This window comes from Sus scrofa, chromosome 13 (assembly GCF_054392235.1).
Source record: "Sus scrofa isolate SSC_HxYL_T2T_F1_AM1 chromosome 13, Sscrofa_HxYL_maternal_Yorkshire_Landrace_v2.0, whole genome shotgun sequence".
In the NCBI taxonomy this organism is placed as follows: domain Eukaryota; kingdom Metazoa; phylum Chordata; class Mammalia; order Artiodactyla; family Suidae; genus Sus; species Sus scrofa.
This window is the reverse complement of record NC_139395.1, coordinates 172,429,019-172,452,218: the sequence shown is the minus strand read 5'-3', so window position 1 is coordinate 172,452,218 and position 23,200 is coordinate 172,429,019. Positions and strand designations below refer to the sequence as shown.

The following is a 23,200-nucleotide window of genomic DNA, read 5'->3' as shown; positions in this document are numbered from 1 at the left end:
ATACATGGACTTAATGGATCCCAAACTTACCATCGATGAGTTGAAGGGAGTCAGGATCTGGATTCAAAGAGGAGCTCCCCAGCAAAAAATTCTGGTGCAGTGTCTCAGCAATATAATCTCTGAAGTTACTAATTGTATAAACAGCAGTGGGCTTATCATCCAGTTCCACAAGTCCATGGTTCTCTACCTTGTTGGAGTGGAGGCTAATTAGGTCCCAGGTGGTATTGCTGATGGCCTCACCATTGAAGGTAACTTCGTAGTGAACATCTATGCCACTATGGATGAAAAGAGAAAGCAGATTAGGTCCTGCTAAGGAAACACAAAGAAAGGAGCTTTGAAACTTTAGACCTAGAGGGAGAGTCTCAGAAAACATGGATTCCATCACCATTCTCTGCAGACTCTGGACAACATTTAACCACCCCCACTTCTTCTCAGAGAACAGAGGATTATTGTTCTAAGAACATGAAAAGAACTCTAGGGAGGACACAGCCCTGCACAATACCCAAGCATCTTCTTCCCCCACATTCTCACCCCTTCTTTCCTCCTTCAAAGCCAGCTGCTCCTTTTCACTATCAGCCTGCTTCCTTCTATCCCTATTAGCATTTCTCCTCCCTGATTTAAAACAAAAACAAAAACAAAAACAAAAACTAAATCAAACCTTCTAACTCCACCCAACAATGAGAAATCCTCTCAGAATCTCTTTATTACTGCCACTAGATGAACTATGTCCTCCACAATGGGGAGTGAAGCGATGAAGAAGCTTAATTACTGTGAACTAAAATATAATTATCTACTGTGAAAGGAAAATATTAAATAGTTGGAAATAAAGCAAACTGATGACATGGGGTTTTTTTTAAATGCTAGAATATTTTCTAATACGATGGTTATCTAAGTCTTTCGGGAGACACACTTTTATTTGATAGCCCAGACAATTTACAGTCCTATAAAGTTTAATACTGACCTGTAAAAAACTACTAAGATGTGATGGATTTTTTGACCTGGTAGGAAGGATAACTTCAAAGTCCATAATTTTACTGTAGGACATTAATCAATGTAGTATCTAACTTAGCAAAGCTTTCCCAATTAACTATATAAATGTCTTTCAAACACACTAGAAACTAGTTCTCATTTTTCTCCTGGTTCCTGCATTTATGAGTTGAATAAACCTTTGACAAGGGCTAAAAAACAACTTTGGGGAATGGGGCCGTTTCACTATTTATCTTTCCACGAGCAAACAGATTTCTTTGAATAAAGGATAAAGTGAAAATAAATTAGTAGGAGTGGATGTTTCATTTGATATTTTCTTAGTCACTTTGAATTTAAAAAAAAAAAATCAGAACATAGATTTTTTTTAAAGCCAATAGGACTACTCCTTCTATACTCTAACTCAGATTTCTTTAAAAGCTAAAACTAATATATAAGTGCTTACAATACGACAGGTATTTCACATACTTTATCTCATTTAATAGTCATAATAACTTTATGAAAGTTTTATCTTCAGATTATTAAGAAATCAAGCTGGGAGTTCCTGTTGTGGCACAATGGAAATGAATCCGACTAGGAACCATGAGGTTGCAGGTTCAATCCCTGGCCTCGCTCAGTGGGTTAAGGATCCGGCATTGCCATGAGCTGTGGTGTAGGTCGCATACATGGGTTGGATCTGGTGTTGCTGTGGCTGTGGCATAGGCTGGCAGTAACAGCTCTGATTAGACCCCTAGCCTGGGAACCTCCATAAGCTGTGGGTGTGGCCCTAAAAGGACAAAAGACAAAAGAAAAAAAAAGAAAGAAAGAAATCAAGCTTAAAGAAGTTAAAAAAAAAAAACAAACTTGCCTAAAATTTCACAATATAAAAGGGGTAGAGGCAAAATTCAAACAGATGTGCCCAAGTCCAGTACCTTCATGCTGAATATTATGTCACGTTCTCAGTAATTTTAATTAAACTATTATCAGAAAAAAAAGTCATTGTGAGAACCACTTTGCTCTACTCATCACTCTGGCTTGCATCCAGTCTAAGAGACACAGCCATCAGAGGCCTTACACAGCAACCCACACCAAAATCCCTCCAGCGGAAAGAAGAACACACCACCCTCCCAAAGGTAAACCACTGAAGGAAGATGTGCAATGGAAACAACCTGCCATCTTCAGACACTCTGCAGAAGCAAAATTATGCCCAAGTCAGAGCACTCAGATAAATGAAGCACTCCCTTCTCTGAGCTCACTTATAGATTCCTTAATTATAGCCTCTGTTGTTTTATGAAAAGATTTTGCTTCTAGTGAGTGCCTTACAGTCTCTCCTTGAGTTTCTATCTCCAATGTTTGGCTGATACCTGGCACTCAGGGGTACCCAGTGCCTATTAAATTAACAGAAATCTATACTTGTCTGAATATAAATAGAAAACTGCAGCCTAATCAAGGTATTCACATATCTAAAAAAAACAAAAAGTATCAGCATAATGAGAATGGTCTCATGGAGTCTAGAAAAAGGATTAGTCAACTAATTTATGTTACTATTTAGTAGAAAGCTTCTGATCAGTGTATTGTGGCTTCCTTGTAACAAAGATCTCTAAATTGGAGATAGCTCAAACAAGCTTGATGATACTGGCTATTAGGACCACCCAACTTCCTTTCTCTGACCTCAAGTTTGCAAAGGGATTTTTGATTATAACTCTCTACCGATTGTCCTATGAGGAAAGAATGCATGAGCTAGTCAATATAATAATTAGTTGGCAGATATATTTCTTGATTTAAATCGATCAATTGGCATCCTAGAGAATGCACTGTATTTTGTAGTTTGGGAAGCGTGAACTAGACTTAAGAGTCTTCTGCTTCCTGGGAGCACTGCCAGTTCTGGACCTGCGCTGGGCCTGCTTGCAGCAGATCACATCCAGGGCTACAGGAGATTCCACGAAGGTGTCATTCCTCACCTGCCATAGAAACAGTCAGGCCTGGAGTTCCCATTATGACTCAGAGGAAATGAATCCAACTAGTATCCATGAGGATGCAGGTTCAATCCCTGGCCTCGCTCAGTGGGTCAAGGATCTGGCATTACCATGAGCTGTAGTCTAGGTGGCATACGTGGCTTGGAACCCACGTTGCTATGGCTGTGGCATAGGCCAGCAGCTGTAGCTCCAATTTGATCCCTAGCCTAGGAATTTCCACATGGCGCAGGTGGGCCCTAAAAAGCAAAAAAGAAAGAAAGAGAGGAAAGGAGGAAGGGAGGAAGGAACAGCCAGGCCAGGCCTGATGTTCCTGTCTACAAAGTTTTCCTCCCAGATTTAATAAGTTGCCACGCCACTTTCAATGGGGTGGTTTAGGGAGCTTTAAAATAGTAATGAGAAGTTCTCTGGTGGCTTAGTGGCATTGTCACTGCTGTGGCTTGGATCACTGCTGTAGAGTAGGTTTGAACCCTGCCCCGGGAACTTCTGCATGCCATGGACACGGCCAAAAATATACCTATATATAAAAATAAAGAAATAAGAATAAAGTGGCAATTGAGCATCTTGACACCTTGATACTCTACTAAGTGGTAAGATATCTGCTTGTCGTCTAGAAGTTCCATCAATTCCTTAATTTTTCATGTCAGCATATGTTGATTCACAGGTAATTCCTGATCTTCTTTTGTAAAGAAATAAATTCTATAAAATATCCTAAAACAACCAATGGCCCCAAGGTAAACTAAAACAGTAAGAGGGACACCTACTGGTCAGAACTCACCACACTGCATATGTCCCAAACATCTAGCACAGTGCTTGGCTCGTAGTAGTTCAGTAAATACTTTTGAAAATAATGGAGAAAAAAGATCAATTTTATTTACTAATGCAGGCAGATAAGACAACTGAATCTGTGGCACTTAAACAACAGTAGGTGATAGTCCTGACTTAATCTGAAGGGTTTTAGTGTCTAAATATGAAAGAGTAATTTTTTACCCTAAAGAACGTTCATATTACTTTCATACATTTGTGTCTTCTAAGTCATCATTATAGGAGCACTGCTCTATAGCCACAACCCAACTCTGTGAGGATGTGCATGTGCACATCCCAAGCTCTATGGATGGACCATGCCTACATCTCTAGAAAGCTGAGCTTTTCCTTGGGGTCTCTGCACAACCTATTAATACTCTAAGACAAGAAGTAGTGATAAGGGAAAAATGGAGAAAAAGAAAAGGCTGTGCCAGTTAGCACTTGAGTTGGTTCCCAGGATATAAAGAAAACCAGACAAGGAGATCAAGCCTTTACTGAGAGGCTACCATGTGCTTTGCATGACATTTAAATGTCACAGGAAGAAGATCAAGAGAAATGTTCCTGGATCAAGAGATCTGTGCAAATCGGGCAGTCTGGGTTAGATTACTGACCTTACTCTTTATTGGCAAAATATAATTTGTCTCTTAATGTTTCCCTTGGACATCTAAAAATAACACTTTTAACATAATCCACCTTATCTAGTGAAGATAAATTCATTAAAGAAGATAAAATGCCTCAGAGAGATACTAAAATGTATTACCAAGTTTTTTCCTGGAAAGAGAACTCAAAGGAATGCTTGAGGTACCAGAAAACCTTCTATCCTCAGATTTGAGAACTGCCACATGGCCCAGAACAGACCGAGTTCTGGCATGGTAGATGAAGTACCGAGACATCTCAGGATGAGGAACAGAGTAAAGGCCAACAGAACAAGGAAGTACATAAGAAGCAGAACACATGCTGGTAACAACTACCTGATTGAAGAAAGCTGGGCCAGCTCTCTGCACTCAGCCACTCCAAATGAACCAGCCACCACTATATCATCATCATTCATCTCCTAAACAACACCGAAACTATTGCTATGAAGAAGAAAGTTTCTCTAAAACCTATTTCCAGAGACATCAGTCAAGAGGAAGTGAAATTTATCCTTTCTTGTTCTTTACCTCAGATGCCCTGATTGACGGTTTAACATGTACAAATTTTAAATAGAAAAAATAATGATATCACATCTCATGACAATCAATCAAACTGAAGGTATTTCAGAGAAGCTCAGCCATCCCTTCTTCCCTAAGAGGGAGAAGGTACATACCTACAAAGCCTGGAGTTGAATTTTTGAAGTGTTTATACCCAGAAGTTTGTTGATTCACTTCAAATGGGTCCTACTAAATAAAAATAATATGTACATCTCGAAAGAGGTACGAAGGGAATAGAAAATGTCACATGCATATAAATGCTTATAGAGAGGGAAAGAGAGGTTATATATTATACAAATAATGCCACACATTCATTCATACACAGCTGAGAATAAAAATATACCAAAATGTATGAACTCCATCAACTGTTAATATCTGATAATGCTGAACAATTTTAAAAACTGTACTGTACTTAGGTTAACAATTCTACCATAAAATCTAATGGCTTCAGAGTTCCCGTCATGGTGCAGTGGTTAATGAATCCGACTAGGAACCATGAGGTTGCAGGTTCGATCCCTGGCCTTGCTCAGTGGGTTAAGGATCCGGCGTTGCCGTGAGCTGTGGTGTAGGTTGCAGACATGGCTCGGATTCCGCGTTGCAATGGCTCTGGTGTAGGCCAGAAGCTATAGCTCTGATTAGACCCCTAGCCTGGGAACCCCCATATGCCACAGGAGTGGCCATAGAAAAGGCAAAAAAGACAAAAAAAAAAAAAAAAATCTAATGGCTGCCGTGAGCTGTGGTGTAGGTTGCAGACGCGGCTCGGATCCTGCGTTGCTGTGGCTCTGGCATAGGCCGGTGGCTACAGCTCCGATTCAACCCCTAGCCTGGGAACCTCCATATGCCGCGGGAGCGGCCCAAGAAATAGCAACAACAACAACAACAACAACAACAACAAAAGACAAAAAGACAAAAGACAAAAAAAAAAAAATCTAATGGCTTCATATTGAATTGTTCCCTGTGTCCCTATAGAGAACTCAGAACTCAGCAATTAAATACCATTCTCTCGTCATAGCTTTATCATCAGAGTTTGGATTGTTTTAACATGCTAATCATCCCAAGAGGGCAGCAATTAAGGAATCAGACCCTTTGGTTAAATATTGACCATCAACACACATACCTATAATACATAGAGCACTTTGCATACACTAGGAGTACAGAAACCCAATTCTGATTACCCTGGGCAAAGTATTTGGTAACTTCTAGTTATACGGCAAATTAGTTTGCCTCTTAAGGCAAAACTTCCTCACCTCCAAAGGGAGAACAAATATTCTCATTTTCACTATCTGATCAGGATATGAGTAAATTAAATGAAAAAAAAAGTAAAAAGCCAGAATTCGACATCTCGGAAATCACTCTTCTTCTTTTTTTTTTTTTTTTTGGCTTTATAGGGCCACACCCGCGGCATATGGAAGTTCCCAGTCTAGGAGTTGAATTGGAGCTACAGATGCCAGCCTATGCCATAACCACTGCAATACAGGATCCAAGATGCATCTGCGAACTACACCACAGCCCATGGGAACGATGGATCTTTAACCCACTGAGTGAGGCCAGGGATCAAACCCACAGCCTCATGGACACTAGTTAGATTCATTTTTTTTGCTTCACCATGATGGGAACTTTCCGAAAGCACTTTAAAGTAGATTATGTTCCTAGAGCATAGAGACCATGAGTTCTTCATTTTTGCAGGCACAGATTTGCCCAATTAGCAGGCACTTATTAAATAGTTGCTAAAATATTATAAATGAAAATGAGGAAGTCAGAAAGCCCTTTTCAAACATAAGGTATTACATATCTTATACAAATGAAGGTAAAACAACATGGAAGGACCTAGAGGGTATTACACTTGGAGAAATAAGTCAGAGAAAGACATATATTGTACATTATTACTTATACGTGGAATCTAAAAAAAATAAAGCAAACAAGCAAATATAACAAAAGAGAAACAGACTCACAGATATGGAGAACAAACTAGTGGTTATCAGTGGGAAGAGGGAGGGAGGAGGGGCAAAATAGGGGTAGAGGACTAAGAAATACAAACTACTATGTATGAAATAAATAAGCTACAGAGATACATTGCACAGCACAGGGAATATAGCTACTATTTTATAATACTTTTAAAAAAGCATAATTTATAAAAATATTGAATATGTTGTACACTTGAAACTAATATTGTAAATCAACATAGTTCTATTTTAAAAATTTTTTAAAGATATTACAATGAAGGAATATCATTATATCTCAACTTCTCTATATTTAGCCTATGAATGCATTTTATGAAAAAAATTTTTTTTTTTTTTTTTTTTTTTTTTGCTTCTTAGGGCCACATCTGCAGCATATGGAAGTTTCCAGGCTAGGCATCCAATTGGAGCTGCAGCTGCTGGCCTACACCACAGCTATAGCAACATGGGATCTGAGCCATCACAGCTCATGGCAACACCAGATCCTTAACCCACTGAATGAAGCCAGGGATCGAACCTGCATTCTCATGGATACTAGTCAGGTTCGTTACCACTGAGCCACAACAGGCACACCCTGCTTTATAAATTTTATGTTATGTTTATCAAGCTTTCAAGAGAAAGTGAATTTTAAATAAATTTGAGTTCATAGGGGAAAATGACAAGCAACTTTTAGAAGTGCTATATTTTATATAATGCTTCTAAGAAATTCCAGAGAGCAGCTGTTTTTGCAAATGAACTATGACAGGGATTGATTTTCCTCCCTTTATTTACCATTTAAAGTGACATTGATCATATTATTGAATGACAATAGTACACTTGAAGTGTTTATATTAATGCCAGTTTTTATTCCAATTTTAAATTAAGTATAGCTCAAATAGTTTAAAGTACTTGTCAGAGGCTATATTGTACAGCACAGGGAATATAGCCAATATTTTACAATAACTATAAATGGAGAATAACAGTACTTGTCAATCAGCAGTCTATGACAGGAATCTGTAAACTTCAACCATCGAGCTAAATCTAGCTTGCAGTCCATGAGTTACCTGTGTTTCATATTATTGCATGGTTAAAAAATTAAAAATAAGAATATTTTGTGACATGTCAAAGTCATATAAAATTCAGATTTCAGGTTCCATAAATGTTTCACAGGAACACAGCCACACTCATTCATCTTCAATGTATTGCTTATATCTACTTTCATCTGATAGTGACAGAGTTGCATAGACGCAACAGAGATCATATGGTGTGAAAAAGTGTAAAATATTTACTGTATGACCCTTAACAGAAAAGGTTTGCCAAGTGATCTGTAAGGAGATGTACAGTGATATTAGAAGTGATAAAAGAATTGAGCCATGCTCCCTTGAACCTAAGGCTAACATATTTTCTAAATCACCTCTTTATTCAGCAGATAGTAATAAAGTGCCCAAAAAAACCAAGCAGGATGTATAACTCTCTGAGACTTCAGGCAATATTACAAAGCCACAGTCATCAAGACAGAGTGGTACTGGTACCAAAACAGACAGACAGGCTAATGGAACAGAATAGAGAACCCAGAAATAAACCCAGACAACTATGGTCAATTAATCTTCGACAAAGGAAGCAAGAACATAAAATGGGAAAAAGACAGTGTTTTCAGCAAGTTATGCTGGGAAAACTGGACAGCCACATGTAAATCAATGAAACTGGAACACACCCTCACACCATGCACAAAAATAAACTCAAAATGCCTTAAAGACTTAAACATAAGACAAGACACCATCAAACTCCTAGAAGAGAACATAGGCAAAACATTCTGATATTAACCTTACAAATGTTTTCTCAGGTCGGTCTCCCAAAGCAATAGAAATAAAAGCAAAAATAAACCTACGGGACCTAATCAAACTGACAAGCCTTTGCACAGCAAAAGAAACCATTAAAAAAAAAACACAAACAAAAATAACTTACAGAATGGGAGAAAATAGTTTCAAATGATGTAACTAAAAGGGGAGTAATCTCTAAAATATACAAACAACTTTTACAATTCAACAGCAAAAAAGCCAACAACCCAATGGAAAAATGGGCAAAAGACCTGAACAGACATTTCTCCAAAGAAGATATACATATGTCCAACAAGCACATGAAAAAATGCTCAATGTCCCTGATTATTAGAGAAATGCAAATCCAAACTACCATGAGGTACCACCTCACACCAGTCAGAATGGCCATCATTAAGAAGACAACAAATAACAAATGCTTGAGGGGGTGTGGAGAAAAGGGAACCATCCTATGCTGTTGGTGGGAATATAAGCTGGTACAACCACTATGGAGAACAGTATGGAGGTAACCTAGAAATCTATACATATAACTACCATATGACCTAGCAAGCCCATTCTTGGGCATATATCCGGACAAAACTTTCCTTGAAAAAGACACATGCACCTGAATGTTCATTGCAGCACTATTCTCAATAGCCAAGACATGGAAACAACCTAAATGTCCATCAACAGATGATTGGATTAAGAAGATATGGTACATATACACAATGTAATACTACTCAGCCATAAAAAAAGAACAAAATAATGCCATTTTCAGCAACATGGATGGAACTAGAGACTCTCATACTAAGTGAAATAAGTCAGAAAGAGAAAGACAAATACCATGATATCACTTATATCTGGAATCTAATATAGGGCACAACTGAACCTTTCCACAGAAAAGAAACTCATGGATATGGAGAATAGACTTGTAGTTGCCAGGGAGGCGGGGGAACTGGGATAGACTAGGAATTTGGGGTTAATAGGTGTAAACTATTGCCTTTGGAATGGATAAGCAATGGAATTCCTGCTGTATAGCACTGGGAACTATGTCTGGTCACTTGTGATGGAGCATGATAATGTGAGAAAAAAGAATGTATACATGTATGTGTGACTGGGTCACCTTGATATGCAGTAGAAAATTGACAGAACACTCTAAATCAGCTATAATGGGAAAAATAAAAATCATTACCAAAAAAATAAAATAAATAAAATACATACAGGCGATGGGGAAAAAAAAAGTACCAAAAAGTACTCTACCTGCCATTTTCCTTAGGGGACCTGAAAATAAAAATTGAAAGTGTTAAGCAGAGTTTAAGACAGTTATAATTGTCATGTAATTCATCGAAGTACAAGTTCTTAATGTATTTACTCTGAAATGTGTCCTTAAATGCAAATGCTTGTATAGCACCAGTTAATGACAAATTCCTGTACAATGAAGGATGAAAGCAAAGGTGGAGAAAGTATTCTGTTTTAAAATCAATAGTCTTTACTATCTTTAAACTTGTTAAAAATACTTTTAAACAATTAATATGTGGTTATCTCTTTATAAATAAACTTTTTTCAGCAGATCAGCAGAGGACTCCAGTTGTTGGCATCAACAAAATTTGAAACACTTTTTTGGGGGAGGAGGGGATACAGTGTGTTAGGTGATAATAAAATCAATGACAAGAAAATCAGATATCATACAGTAAGGTTCTAGGGGTTGAGAAAGGTCAGGACTGACTAGCCTAAAGAATACTACATAGTATTCTCTAATAGTTATTTATTTATTTATTTTCTGTAATAGACAATTAACAGATTTTCCCATGTGCCAGGAACTGTGCTGAGCATTTTACAAAAATTAATTCATTTAATCCACAGGAAAATTTATCAGGGACCTGTAGTATCCCCACATAATAGGTCAAGAAACTAAGGAACAAAAAAATGAAATAATTTACCCAAAGTATTTTAAAAAGTATTTTTTAGTAAAGCAGGATTAAAAAATAAATTGTATAAATTATGTTTTTTAAAACAAATGAGAAATTAAGGCTTGTTAATTTACCCAAAATCATCCAGGCAGAAGTGTCCAAGGCAGGCTTTGAACCTAGAAAAGGTGATTCCAAAGGCCATGTTGCCTTTCATGTGCAGCCAAATGATGGAGGGTTTCAAAGGCCTCACCTTCTCAGGTTCTCACAAGAGCTTTGGTCACATCTGGAGGCAGTATTCTGTGAAAAGAGCTAAGGTTGAACCTGGGGAGACGGGTCATGGTGTGTGAGTAGCGGAGGGTCAATTTACCATGCCTTCCCTCTCCCCTGCACCAATAACTAGCTGAGTGTCCTTAGATAAAGTATTTACATTCCCTGTATTCTGGTTTCTTTATCAAAAAGATGGCTATTGGGATTAAATGAGTTAATATAGATATAAAGCCTGGCACACTGTAAATGCTGCATAAGTGCTTCCTGTTATTTCTGGTAAACCAGAAGTTGGGACAAGACTATGCCAAAGTTAAGATGTTAACACCGTTAATTATGCTCATGCTTTCCTGCATCCAATAGCTGAGCCACAGCCACCCCCATATGCTCCAAACCCTCAGAGTACCAAGTCTAGCATGGAGGTCAAGAAGTCAGCCATTTTGTTTTAAAATCCCACTTATGCTGTAATTTCAAGACTCTCTGACCTTGCGCTTATACTTCTTCCTTTTAAACCTGCTTTCTCCTCTGTAAAATAAGTATTAATAATAATATTTTTGCCAAAAGGGTTGAAGATTATGTGAACTCAGGAAGGTGAAGTGGCCACTACAAAGTATTCACTCAATATGGAGTTCCTGATGTAGCAAAACAGGATCAGTGGTGTCTTGGGAGCACTAGGACTCAGGTTCGATCCCCAACTCTGCACAGTGGGTTAAGAATCTGGCTTTGCCGCAGCTACATCTTAGGTCACAACTGTGGCTCAGATCTAATCCCTGGCCTGGAAATTCCACATGGTGCAGGGTGGCTAAAAAAGAAAAATAAAAGTATTCACTCAAAAAATGTTCATAAGTATCATTCTGTGGGCCTTAGGAAGGGAAGAAATGCTTTAAAAGAGATGTCTGATTTACCCAGAACTGCTGTATTGATGAATACATCCCCTCTGGAGGCCTCACATGGAGACGTCAAATTCACCTCAGCAGAACACTGCCAAGTTTGAGGAGCACGATAAGGTTACATCTAATCTGACTGCAGCTCCCCTCAGTGCCAAATAAAAGCAGTGTAACTTGTCAGTGGCAAGGTTGGGGATATGAATTACTAAGGTGTTACCCTGGCCCCACTACAGATCTGGTATGTCTCCTTGAATATATTATACTGTCTCTTCCTCGCTCGGTTTCCTCACCTGAAAAACTAGCATTAGGAATATGAATTTAACAAAAGAGCATTGAATGACACCATTCACATCCTTCTGAATCATTGTCGTTTGAGGATTATATAATGAACACAAAAGGATAATCCATTCGAAATAAGGAGTGCTACAAAACAGGTGAATTTTTAAAGTCCATTTACCTAAAGTCAAGTACACGAATGTCCTTGTAACCCGGTAACCCAGTAAACGCATTTTCAACCTGTTAAAAAGAAAAATAACATGCATAACTCTAGAGAAATATGAAAAAAGTACAATGAAAAAATGCTTGTGAGAGTAGAATATAACAACTATTAGAAGCTTGTACACATACTTGGATATACACGGATGAGAAAGTTGAGAAAATTATAATAGTTACAATGTTAGAAACTACAATACTGCCACATTTTCATTTTTCATTTTCTTTTTTAAGTTTTTGATGTGCTTTAATATTAATTTTTTCCAAATTATAAAAAAGCATACTTTTATTGGTAAAGCACTGTTTTTTCCCTTATGTGATGAAATATGTTTTTTTAAAAAAAGAAACAGCTTTAAAATAAACTGTAATAACATTTTAAAAAGTAATTGTATTGATTAAAAATCTGCTACAACACATAAAGACATATAATCAGGTGTTCATTTCCTACAAGTATAAAATGTCCAGTGGCATCTGCAACACAAGGGACTGCGAACACAGTTAACATAAGAAATATGCGGACCTGGACTTAGGTCAGCTGTCATGAAGGAGATTATGAAGCAGTGACGGGTAATTTAACTTGTCAAGAAATCAATTTTTGAGTATCACAACTGCTGGAACCAGTTTTATTACTAAGCCTTTAAAATCAAGCCACATCTAGAGTAGAGGGACTCAAACTCACCTCCTCTCACAAAAACACCAAAATCACCACTAACTGCTGAACAACCATCAACAAAATAGACTGTAAGCTATCAAAAAAAGATATCCTAAAGATGAAGAAACCACAATGAGATAGTAGGAGGAGCCCTTTCACAATATAAACAATCCTATACCCACCAAATGAACAACCCACAAACTGGAAAATAACTATATGACTGAGGGTCCCCCACAGGAGTGAGCGTTCCAAACCCCACATAATGTTCCTCAAACTGGGGGTCTGACACTGGGAGGAGGAGCTCCTGGAGCAATTCACGTTGAAGACCAGTGGGGCTTGAGTGCAGGCGCTCCAAAGGATTGGGTTGGGGGGGGCACCAAAACTCCACTCTTGGAAGGTAGACACAAGGTTTTTTGTGCAATGGAATGAAGGGCAAAGCGGTGACTCCATAAGAATCTGGGCCAGACCTACCTGCAGGTCTTGGAGAGTCTTCTAGGAAAGCAGGGGTTGGCTGAGGCTTACCATGGGAGCAGAATACTGGAGGCAGAGGTCCCAGGGAATGTTCACCCAGTGTGAACTCCCCTGGAGGCTGCCATTTTGGAAAAATCTGGCCCCTACCCAACAACAACCTGTACACCAAACAACCAACAGGGTGGGAACACAGCCCCACCCAACAGCATACAGGCTGCCTAAAGTCCTCCCAGGCAGAGAGCTACCTCCAATCACACTCAGAGACACACCCCTGCCTACTCTAAGAACAAGACTCAGTTCCACACACTACTGAGCAGGCACCAGTCCCTCCTATCATGAAGCCTGCTATAAGCCCCTGTATCAATGTCACCCACAAGAGGGCAAACATCAGAAGCAAAAGAGGCTCAACTCTGCAGCCTGAAGAAACACAGAAAGCTGGACAAAATGAAATAGCAGAGAAATATGCTCCAGACAAAGGAAAAGTCACAACCCCAGAAAAAGTTAGGCAAAGTGGAGATAACCACCTACATGAAAAAGGCTTCACAGTAATGACAGTAAAAGGATGATCCGAGATCTCAGAAAAAAAACTGGAAGTAAAGAGTGATAATTTACAAGAAGTATTTAACAAAAAAAAAAAAAAATAGAGGATTTAAAGAACAAAAAAGCAGAGATGAACAACACATCAACCAAAATTTAAAAATCACTGATTCACTGGAAGGGGAGTTCCTGTTGTGGCTCAGTGTGTTACAAACATGACTACTATCCATGAGAATGCAGGTTTGATCCCTGGCCTCACTCATTGGGTTAAGATCTGGTGTTAGGCCATGAGCTGTGGTTTAGGTCACAGATTTGACTCAGTTCCTGAGTTGCTGTGGTTGTGGAATAGGCCAGCAGCTGCAGCCCCAATTCAATCCCTAATCTGGAAACTTTTATATGCCACAGGTACAACCCTAAAAAACAAACAAGCAAATTTACTAAAAGGAAGCAACAGCAGAACATAGGAGGCAGAAAAATGAATGAGTGAGTTGGAAGACAGACTGGTGGAAATCTCTGATGCAAAAGAGAATAAAGACAAAAAAATGAAAAGAAATGAAGACAGTCTAAGAGAACTCTGGGACAACTTTAAACATACCAACATTCTCATTATAGGGCTGTCAAAAGAAAAGAGAAAGAGCAGGAGAAGATATTTCAAGAGATAATAGCTGAAAACTTCCCTAACATGGGAAAGGTATCACTCGCTCAAGTCTAGGAAGCATAACAATTACACATAGAATAAACCCAAGGAGGAACACCCCAAGACAGATATTAATCAAAGTGAGCAAAATTAAAAACAAAGAGAAAATACTGAAGCAGCTAGGGAAAAGCAACAAATAACATACAAAGTAATCCTCATAAGCTTACTGGCTGATTTCTCAGCAGAATCTCTTTAGGCCAGAAGGGAATAGCACAATGATGAAAGAGAGACTTATAGCCAAGAATACTCTACCCAGCAAAGCTTTTATTCAGATTTTACAGAGAAATCAAAAGCTTTACAGAGATAAGGAAAAGCTAAGAGAACTGAGCACCACCAAACCAGGTTTACAACAAATGCTAAAGGAACTTCTCTAGATGGAAAAGACCACAACTAGAAAGAAGAAAATTACAAATGAGAAGGCTCACTGGTAAATATAAACATATAGTAAAGGTAGGAAATCATCCACACACAAACATGATATCAAAAACATGATATCTTACCATGAAGAGAGCACAAATGCAGGATTTGGAAAAGCATTTGAAATTAAGAGGCCAGCAACTTAATACAATCTTGTATATACATAGACTCCTATATCAAAACCTCATGGTACTCACAAACCAAAAATCTACAACAGATAAACACACAAATAAGAAAAAGAAAGAGTTACTGCTGTGGTGAAGTGGGTTAATGATCTGGCATTGCCACAGCTGTGACAGGGGTTGCAGCTGTGGTACAGATTTGATCCCTGGCCCAGGAATTTCCATATGCCATGGGTACAGCCAAAAAAAAAAAAGAAAGAAAAAAAAAAAAAGAAAAGAAAGAAAGACAGAAGGAAGGAAGGGCAGAATGAAGGAGGAAAGGAAGGAAGGAAGCAAGGATGGAAGGAAGAACAATTCAAACACAACATTAAAGATAGTCATCAAACAAGAAAAAAGAGGAAAGGAAGAAAAAAGACCAACAAAAACAAATCCAAAACAATTTGAAAAATGGCAATAAGAATATCCAAAACAATAATTACTTTAAATGCAAATGAATTAAATGCTCCAACCATTTGAATTGGTTGAATGGATATAAAAACAAGACCCATGTGCTGTCTACAAGAGACCTACTTCAGTTCTAGGGACACATACAAATTGAAAATGAGAGGATGGACTAAGATGTTCCATGCAAAGGGAAATCAAAAGAAAGCTGGAGAAGCAACACTTGTATCAGACAACATAGACTTAGTAGTTAACTAAGATAGTAACAAGAGACAAAGAATGACATTACATAATGATCAAATGATAAATCCAGGAGCTCCCATTGTGGCTCAGCATGTTATGAACCCAACTAGTATCCATGAAGATGCGGGTTTGATGCTTGGCCTCATTCAGTGGGTTAAGGATCTGGCATTGCCATCAGCTGTGGTGCAGGTTGCAGACACAGCTTGGATCCCACATTGCCATAGATGTGGCACAGGCTGGCAGCTGTAGCTCTCATTTGACCCCTAGTCTGGGAACTTCCATATGCCATAGGTTTGGTCCTACTGCTAAAGCCATAAAAGGAGAAATTGAAAATAACACAATAATATTGGGGACTTTAACACCCCAATTACTGCAATGGACAGAATAGTCACACAGAAAATCAATAAGGAAACACTGGCCTTAAATGACACATTAGACCAGATGGACTTATTTGCTATTTATAAAACATTCCATCTGAAAGCAGCAGAATACACATTCTTCTCAAGCACACATGTAATATTCCTCAGGACAGATCATATTCTGGGCCACAAGTCAAGCCTTGGTGATTTAAGAAAACTGAAATAATATAAAGCATATTTTCCAACCACAATGCTATGAAGATTAGAAATAGACTGCAAGAAAAAAACTGCAAAAAACACAGCACGTGGAGACTAACAACCTGCTACTAAGCAACCAATAAATCACTGAAGAAATCAAAGAGGAAATCAACAGATACTTTAGAGACAAATGACAACAAAGATATTACAATCCAAAACCTATGGGATGCAGCAAAAGCAGTTCTGAGAGGGAAGTTTATAGCAATATAATATTATGTTGGAAAACAAGAAAAATTTCAAATAAAAACCTAATCTTAAACCTAAAGCAACTCCATAAAGAAAAACACATTAAGCCCAAATTTAGTAGAAGGAAAGAAACATAAAGATTAGAACAGAAATGAGTGAAATAGAGACAAAGACAATAGAAAAGATCAATGAAACTAAAAGCTGGTACTTTGAAGAGATCAACAAAATTGAATAACCCTCAGCCAGACTCATCCAAAAAAAGGGGCAAGGGTGGAGTTCCCATAAGGCTCAGTGGTAATGAACCCAACTAGTATCCATGAGGACACGGGTTCAACCCCTGGCCTTGTTCAGTGGGTTAAGGATCTGGCACTGCTGTCAGCTGTGGTGTAAGTCACAGACATGGCTGGGATCTGACATTGCTGTGGATATGGTGTAGGCTGGCAGCTACAGCTCTGATTCAACCCCTAGCCTGGAAACTTCCATGTGCCGTGGGTGTGGCCTTAAAAAAAGACAAAGAAAAGGAGGGGGAAGGGTTCAAATCAATAAAGTTAGATTAAAAATAAGTTACAAAGGATATCAAAGAAATATAAAGGATCATAAGAGAGTACTACAAGCAGTCTTATATGCCAATAAAATGGACAACTTAGAAGAAATGAACGAATTCTTAGAAGGGTACAATCTTCCAAGACAGAACCAGGAAGAAACAGAAAATATGAACAGACCAATCACAAGTTGAAAATTAAAACTGTGACTTAAAAAAAAAAAACAAAAAACTGTGACTTACAAAAAACAAAACTCCAGGACCAGACGCCTTCACAGGCAAATTCTATCAAACATTTAGAGGAAAGTTAACACCTATCCTTCTGAAAATATTCCCAAAAAATTGCAGGGGAAGGAACACTATCCAACTTATTCTATGAGGCCACACTTAACCTGATACCAAAATCAGACAAAAGTACAATAAAAAAGAAAATTAAAGGCCAACATTACTAATGAATATAGATACAAAAATCTTCAACAAAATACTATCAAACTGAATGCAACAATACATTAAAAGGATCATACACCATGATCAAGTGGGATTTATCCGAGAAACGCAATATCAGCATATCAATCAGTGTGATATAACACATTAACAAATCAAAGAATAAAAAAAAAAAAGATCTTGTGCGTTCTCACTGTGGCTCAGTGGGTTAAGAACAGACATGGTACCCATGAGGATGCAGGTTCAATCCCTGACTACACTCAGTGGGTTAAGGATCTGGTGTTGCCTCAAGGTGTGGTGTAGGTTGTGGATGTGGCTTGGATCCTGAATTGCTATAGCTGTGGTGTAGGGGAAGTAGAAGCTCTGATTCAATCTCTAGCCTAGGAATTTCCATATGCCACAGGTATGACCATAAAAAAAAAACAAAAACAAAAAAACATATGACCTTCTCAATAGATGAAGAAAAAGCTTTTGACAAAATCCAACACCCATTTACAATAAAAACCCTCCAGAAAGTGAGCATAAAGGAAACTTACCTCAACATAATAAAAGCCATATAATGACAAACCCACAGATAACATCATTCTCAAAAGTGAAAAGCTGAAAGAATTTCCACTAAGATTAGGAACAAGACAAGGATGCCCACTCTTGCCATTTTTATTCAACATAGTTTGGAAGTCCTAGCCACGGCAATCAGAGAAGAAAAAGAAATAAAATAAATCCAAGTTCCCCTTGTGGCTCAGTGGGTTAAGGACTTGATGTTGTCTTTGTGAGGATGAGGGTTTGATCCCTGGCCTCATTCAATGGGTTAAGGATTCAATGTTGCTGCAAGCTGTGGCATATGTCACAGATGCAGCTTGGATCTGGTGTCACTGTGGCTGTGGCTGTAGCTACGGCATAGGCCTCAGCTGCAGCTCCAATTTGGCCCCTAGCTTGGGAACTTCCATATGTCACAGGTGTGGCTAAGAAAGAAAGAAAAAAAAGAGAGAAAGGGAAAGAGGGAGGAAGAGAGAAAGAGAGAGAAAAGAAGAAAGAAGGAAGGAAGGGAAGGAGGGAGGAAGGAAGGAGGGAAGACAGGGAGGGAGGAAGGGGAAGAAGAGCTGTACAGCTGTAATTGTAATAAAATTCATTCAGTTAAAAAAAGAAAGAAAGAAAGGGAGAGGGAAGAAGGAGGAAAGAAGAAAGAGACAAAGAGAAAGAAAAGGAATCCAAATTGGAAAAGAAGAAATAAAACTGTCACTGTTTGCAGATGACATGATACTATATCCTAAAGAGGCTATCAGAAAACTGCTAGGGCTCATCAAGGAATTCAGTAAAGTTACAGCATACAAAATTAATACACAGAAATCTCCAGCATATCTATACACTAACAATGAAAGATCCAGAAAGAGAAATTAAGGAAACAATCCCATGTACCATCACATCAAAAAGAAATACCCAGGAATAAAACTACCTAAAGAGGCAAAAGACATGTACTCTGAAAAATATAGGACACAGTTGAAAGAGATTGAAGATGACACAAACAGATGGAAAGATATATCATGTTCTTAGAAAGGAAGAATCAACACTGTCAAAATGAGTATACTATCCAAAGCAATCTAATGATTCAGTGCAATCCCTATCACATCATGGCATTTTTCACAGAACTAGAACAAAAAAATTTTAAATGTATATGAAAACACGAAAGACCTCGAAGATCTAAAGTAATCCTGAGGAAGAAAAATGGAGCTGGATAAATCAGGCTCCCTGATTTCAGGATATACTACAAAGCTACAGTCATCAAGACAGTAGGATACTGGCACAAAAACAGAAAATAGATCAATGGAACAGGATAGAAAGCACCCATGCACCTGTGGTCAACTCATCTACAACAAAGGAGGCAAGAATATATCATGGAAAAAAGACAGCCTCTTCAATTAATGGTATAACTGGACAGCTGCACATTAAGGAATGAAATTAGAACATTCTCTAACACAATACACAAATGCAAACTTAAAATGGATTCAAGACCTAAATGTAGAAACAAGTACTAGAAAACTCTTAGAGGAAAACTTGGGCAGAACACTCTCTGACATAAACTGCAGCAATATCTTTTCAGATTCACCTCCTTAGTAATGAAAATAAAAGTAAAAATAAACAAATGGGACATAATTAAACTTAAAAGTTTTTGCATAGCAAAGGAAACCATAAACAAAATGAAAAAACAACCCACAGAATGGGAGAAAATATTTGTGAATGAAGCGATAGACAAGGGATTAATCTCCAAAATATACAAACAACTCATGCATCTCTAAATATGCATTAAAAAAAAACCAACCCAACGAAAAAAATGGGTAGAAGATCTAAACAGACATTTCTCCAAAGAAGACATACAGATGGCCAAAAAACACATGAAAAGATGTTCAACATTGCTAATTATTAGAGAAATGCAAATCATTTCTTCTTCTTTTTTCTTTTTTATCTTTTTTTGCCTTTTCTAGAGCCGCTCCCGCAGCATATGGAGGTTCCCAGGCTTGGGGTCGAATTGGAGCTGTAGCTGCCGGCCTACGCCAGAGCCGCAGCAACTCGGGATCCCAGCCACATCTGCGACCTACATAACAGCTCACAGCAACGCCGGATCCTTAACCCACTGAGCAAGGCCAGAGACCGAACCTGCAACTTCATGGTTCCTAGTCAGATTTGTTAACCACTGCACCATGACAGGAACTCCGAGAAATGCAAATCAAAACTACTACCAACATCAAAAAATCTACAAATAATAAATGCTGGAGAGGGTGCAAGAGAAAAAGGAACCCCCCCAACACACTGTCGGTGGGAACGTAAATTGGTACAACCACTATGAAAAAAGGTATTGAGGTTCCTCAAAAAACTAAAAGTAGAACTTCCATATGATCCAGCAATCCCACTCCTGGGCATCTACCTAGAGAAAACCATAATTAGAAAAGATATATGCACCTCAATGTTCATTGCAGCACTATTTACAATAGCCAAGACAAGGAAGCAACCTAGAGGTCGATTGACAGAGGAATTAAAAAAAAAAAAAGATATGGTACATATACACAGTGGAATATTACTTAGCCATAAAAAATGAAATAATGCCATTTGCAACCATATGAATGGACTTTGAGATTATCATACTAAGTGAAGTAAGTCAAACAAAGACAAACATCATATGATATCTTTTATATGCAGAAAACTACAAAAAGGATACAAACGAATTTATTTGCCCAGGAGAAACAGACTCAGAGACTTTGAAAACAAATTAATGGTTATCAAGGGGGAATAGGTGTTGGGGGGAGGAATGGACTGAGGGTTTGGGATTGGCATATGCACATTGTGGTATGTAAAATGATTAGCCAACTGGAAACTGCTGTATAGCACAGGGAATTCTATTCAATCTTCTGTGATAAGCTATATGGGGAAAGAATCTAAAAAAGAATGGATGTGTGTTTATGTTTAACTGAATCACTTTGTTATACAGTAGAAATTATCACAATACTGTAAATAAACCATACTTCAATAAAACTTTTTAAAATGAAAAAATAAAAGGAGTTCCCGTCGTGGCTCAGTGGTTAACGAATCTGACTAGGAACCATGAGGTTGCAGGTTCGATCCCTGGCCTTGCTCAGTGGCTTAAGGATCCGGCATTGCTGTTAGCTGTGGTGTAGGTCGCAGACATGGCTCAGATCCGGTGTTGCTGTGGCTCTGGCGTAGGCCGGCGGCTACAGCTCCGATTGGACCCCTAGCCTGGGAACCATCATGTGCCGCGGGAGCGGCCCAAGAAATGGCAAAAAGACAAAAATAAAATAAAATAAAATAAAATAAATAAAATAACATAAAATCAAGCTTGGTAAATCAGTATAAGCTTAGTAACTAGGGTGGTGGGGGAAATGCTAGACTGGACTAAATATCCAAAAAAATCAGGTTATGCACACACACATATTTAACATAATTAAACATTTAATCCACAACATTTCAAAAGATGACAATCTTACCAGATAAATCACTATGGGGCCAACACTAGAACAGGAAGAGTAGGTCGTAAGTGGACTTAGGGGAAAACACTGGGCATCTGCTTTTAAAGTCCTCCCAAAATCAGGAAAATAGGGTTTTTTAAAAAATCTTCGTTCACAGAAGATCTTCATGCCTTACAGAAAAAGAATCCAAACCTGTTAAATTTTTTTTGGCTATAATAGTTCACCTTGTTTTATCCTCTGAGAGAAAAAAGAGAAGCGTTATAATTTTTGGAGGATGGGGGTGAGGACAGAAACCACAAGACTAGGAATTTGAAGACTGAAGGTTAGCCCCCACTGTTTTTACTGGCAGAGTGGCCAGGCACAGGTCTTCTTTTATACAACTAGTGCTGCCCTGCCCACAGACAACACCAGTCTGGGTAAGATTAAACTGAATGTAGCTGAAAGTCCTCCATCAACTGCAAAATGATGTACAATGATGTGCATGTTATTATCAATACTAAATCCATCTCATTTGGGTCTTTGCCATCTCTTGATTCTAAACACATATATGTATTCAAATTCATCACACCCATTTAGCTTATGCACTGATGTCCAGTTGAAAGAAACTACTCCATTCTATTAACATCAAGATTAATAACAGGTGCGATTTACCAGGTGACTGCTACATGGCTGGTGCTTTAAAATATTACTTCTGGAGTTCCCGTCGTGGCGCAGTGGTTAACGAATCCGACTAGGAACCATGAGGTTGCGGGTTCGGTCCCTGCCCTTGCTCAGTGGGTTGGTGATCCGGCGTTGCCGTGAGCTGTGGTGTAGGTTGCAGACGTGGCTCGGATCCCGTGTTGCGGTGGCTCTGGCGTAGGCCAGTAGCTACAGCTCCGATTGGATCCCTAGCCTGGGAACCTCCATATGCCGAGGGAGCGGCCCAAAGAAATAGCAAAAAGACAAAAAAAAAATTTAAAAAAAATAATAATAAAATAAAATATTACTTCTAACCCTTGCAACAATCCCAAGTGATACATATTCTCCCCATTAGATGGTCGAGAAAATTGAGACTCAGATGTCAACTAATTTGCCCAGGATCATGCATTTGGTGAGTGACCTTTGGTGAGTGATTGAATCAGAGTTTATTCAATACCCAAACTTTCTAACACTGAAACCCATACTTAGCCCACTGAATTACATGCTTTGTCCTCCTTCCCCTGATTCAGGATAAATATGGTTTAAAATTGGGACAAGGACTGAGACAGGCATGCAGTGCCTTACTATGTGATGAGGCCTACCACATCTCAGCTGAATTAAAGTGAAGGGGACTCTGTATGATATGAAAGAGGGAATGCTTTCAAAGGAAAGAGGAGATCTGATTTTCCCTTCCACTCCCAGAAGCCGAAATGACCATGAACAAGGTGCCTAGGTTTCAGCTATAAAATGGAGATGTTTATCCACATGGATGCTGTTAGCAAGCTGACATACAGCAGCCTGCAGAACATAAAGTACTACGCAAGGACCCTGTGGTGATACTGTGGCTGTCTTCAAGTATCTGCACAACCAAGCCTACACAATGACTTTCCTCTTTCACATGTCATTCTTAGTGTTTCCATAAAAAATAAAAAACAGCTCATGA

General features: G+C 38.5%; 1 protein-coding gene across 6 annotated transcripts in view; it reads right to left on the bottom strand.

Moving 5' to 3' along the window:
- IMPG2 (interphotoreceptor matrix proteoglycan 2) overlaps positions 1–23,200 on the bottom strand; it is a 90,141-nt gene that overhangs the window by 38,216 nt on the left and 28,725 nt on the right. For 5 of the 6 annotated variants that reach the window (XM_084991516.1, XM_084991517.1, XM_021070502.2 and 2 more), the window contains 3 exons: positions 12,200–12,258; positions 9,942–9,962; positions 31–275 (listed from right to left, as the gene is read on the bottom strand). In XM_084991516.1, coding sequence (XP_084847642.1) covers positions 31–275; positions 9,942–9,962; positions 12,200–12,258 — 325 coding nt within the window. Of the gene's footprint in view, positions 1–30; positions 536–9,941; positions 9,963–12,199; positions 12,259–23,200 lie in introns of those variants that run through there. The other variant, XM_021070503.2, reaches the window with a different exon arrangement.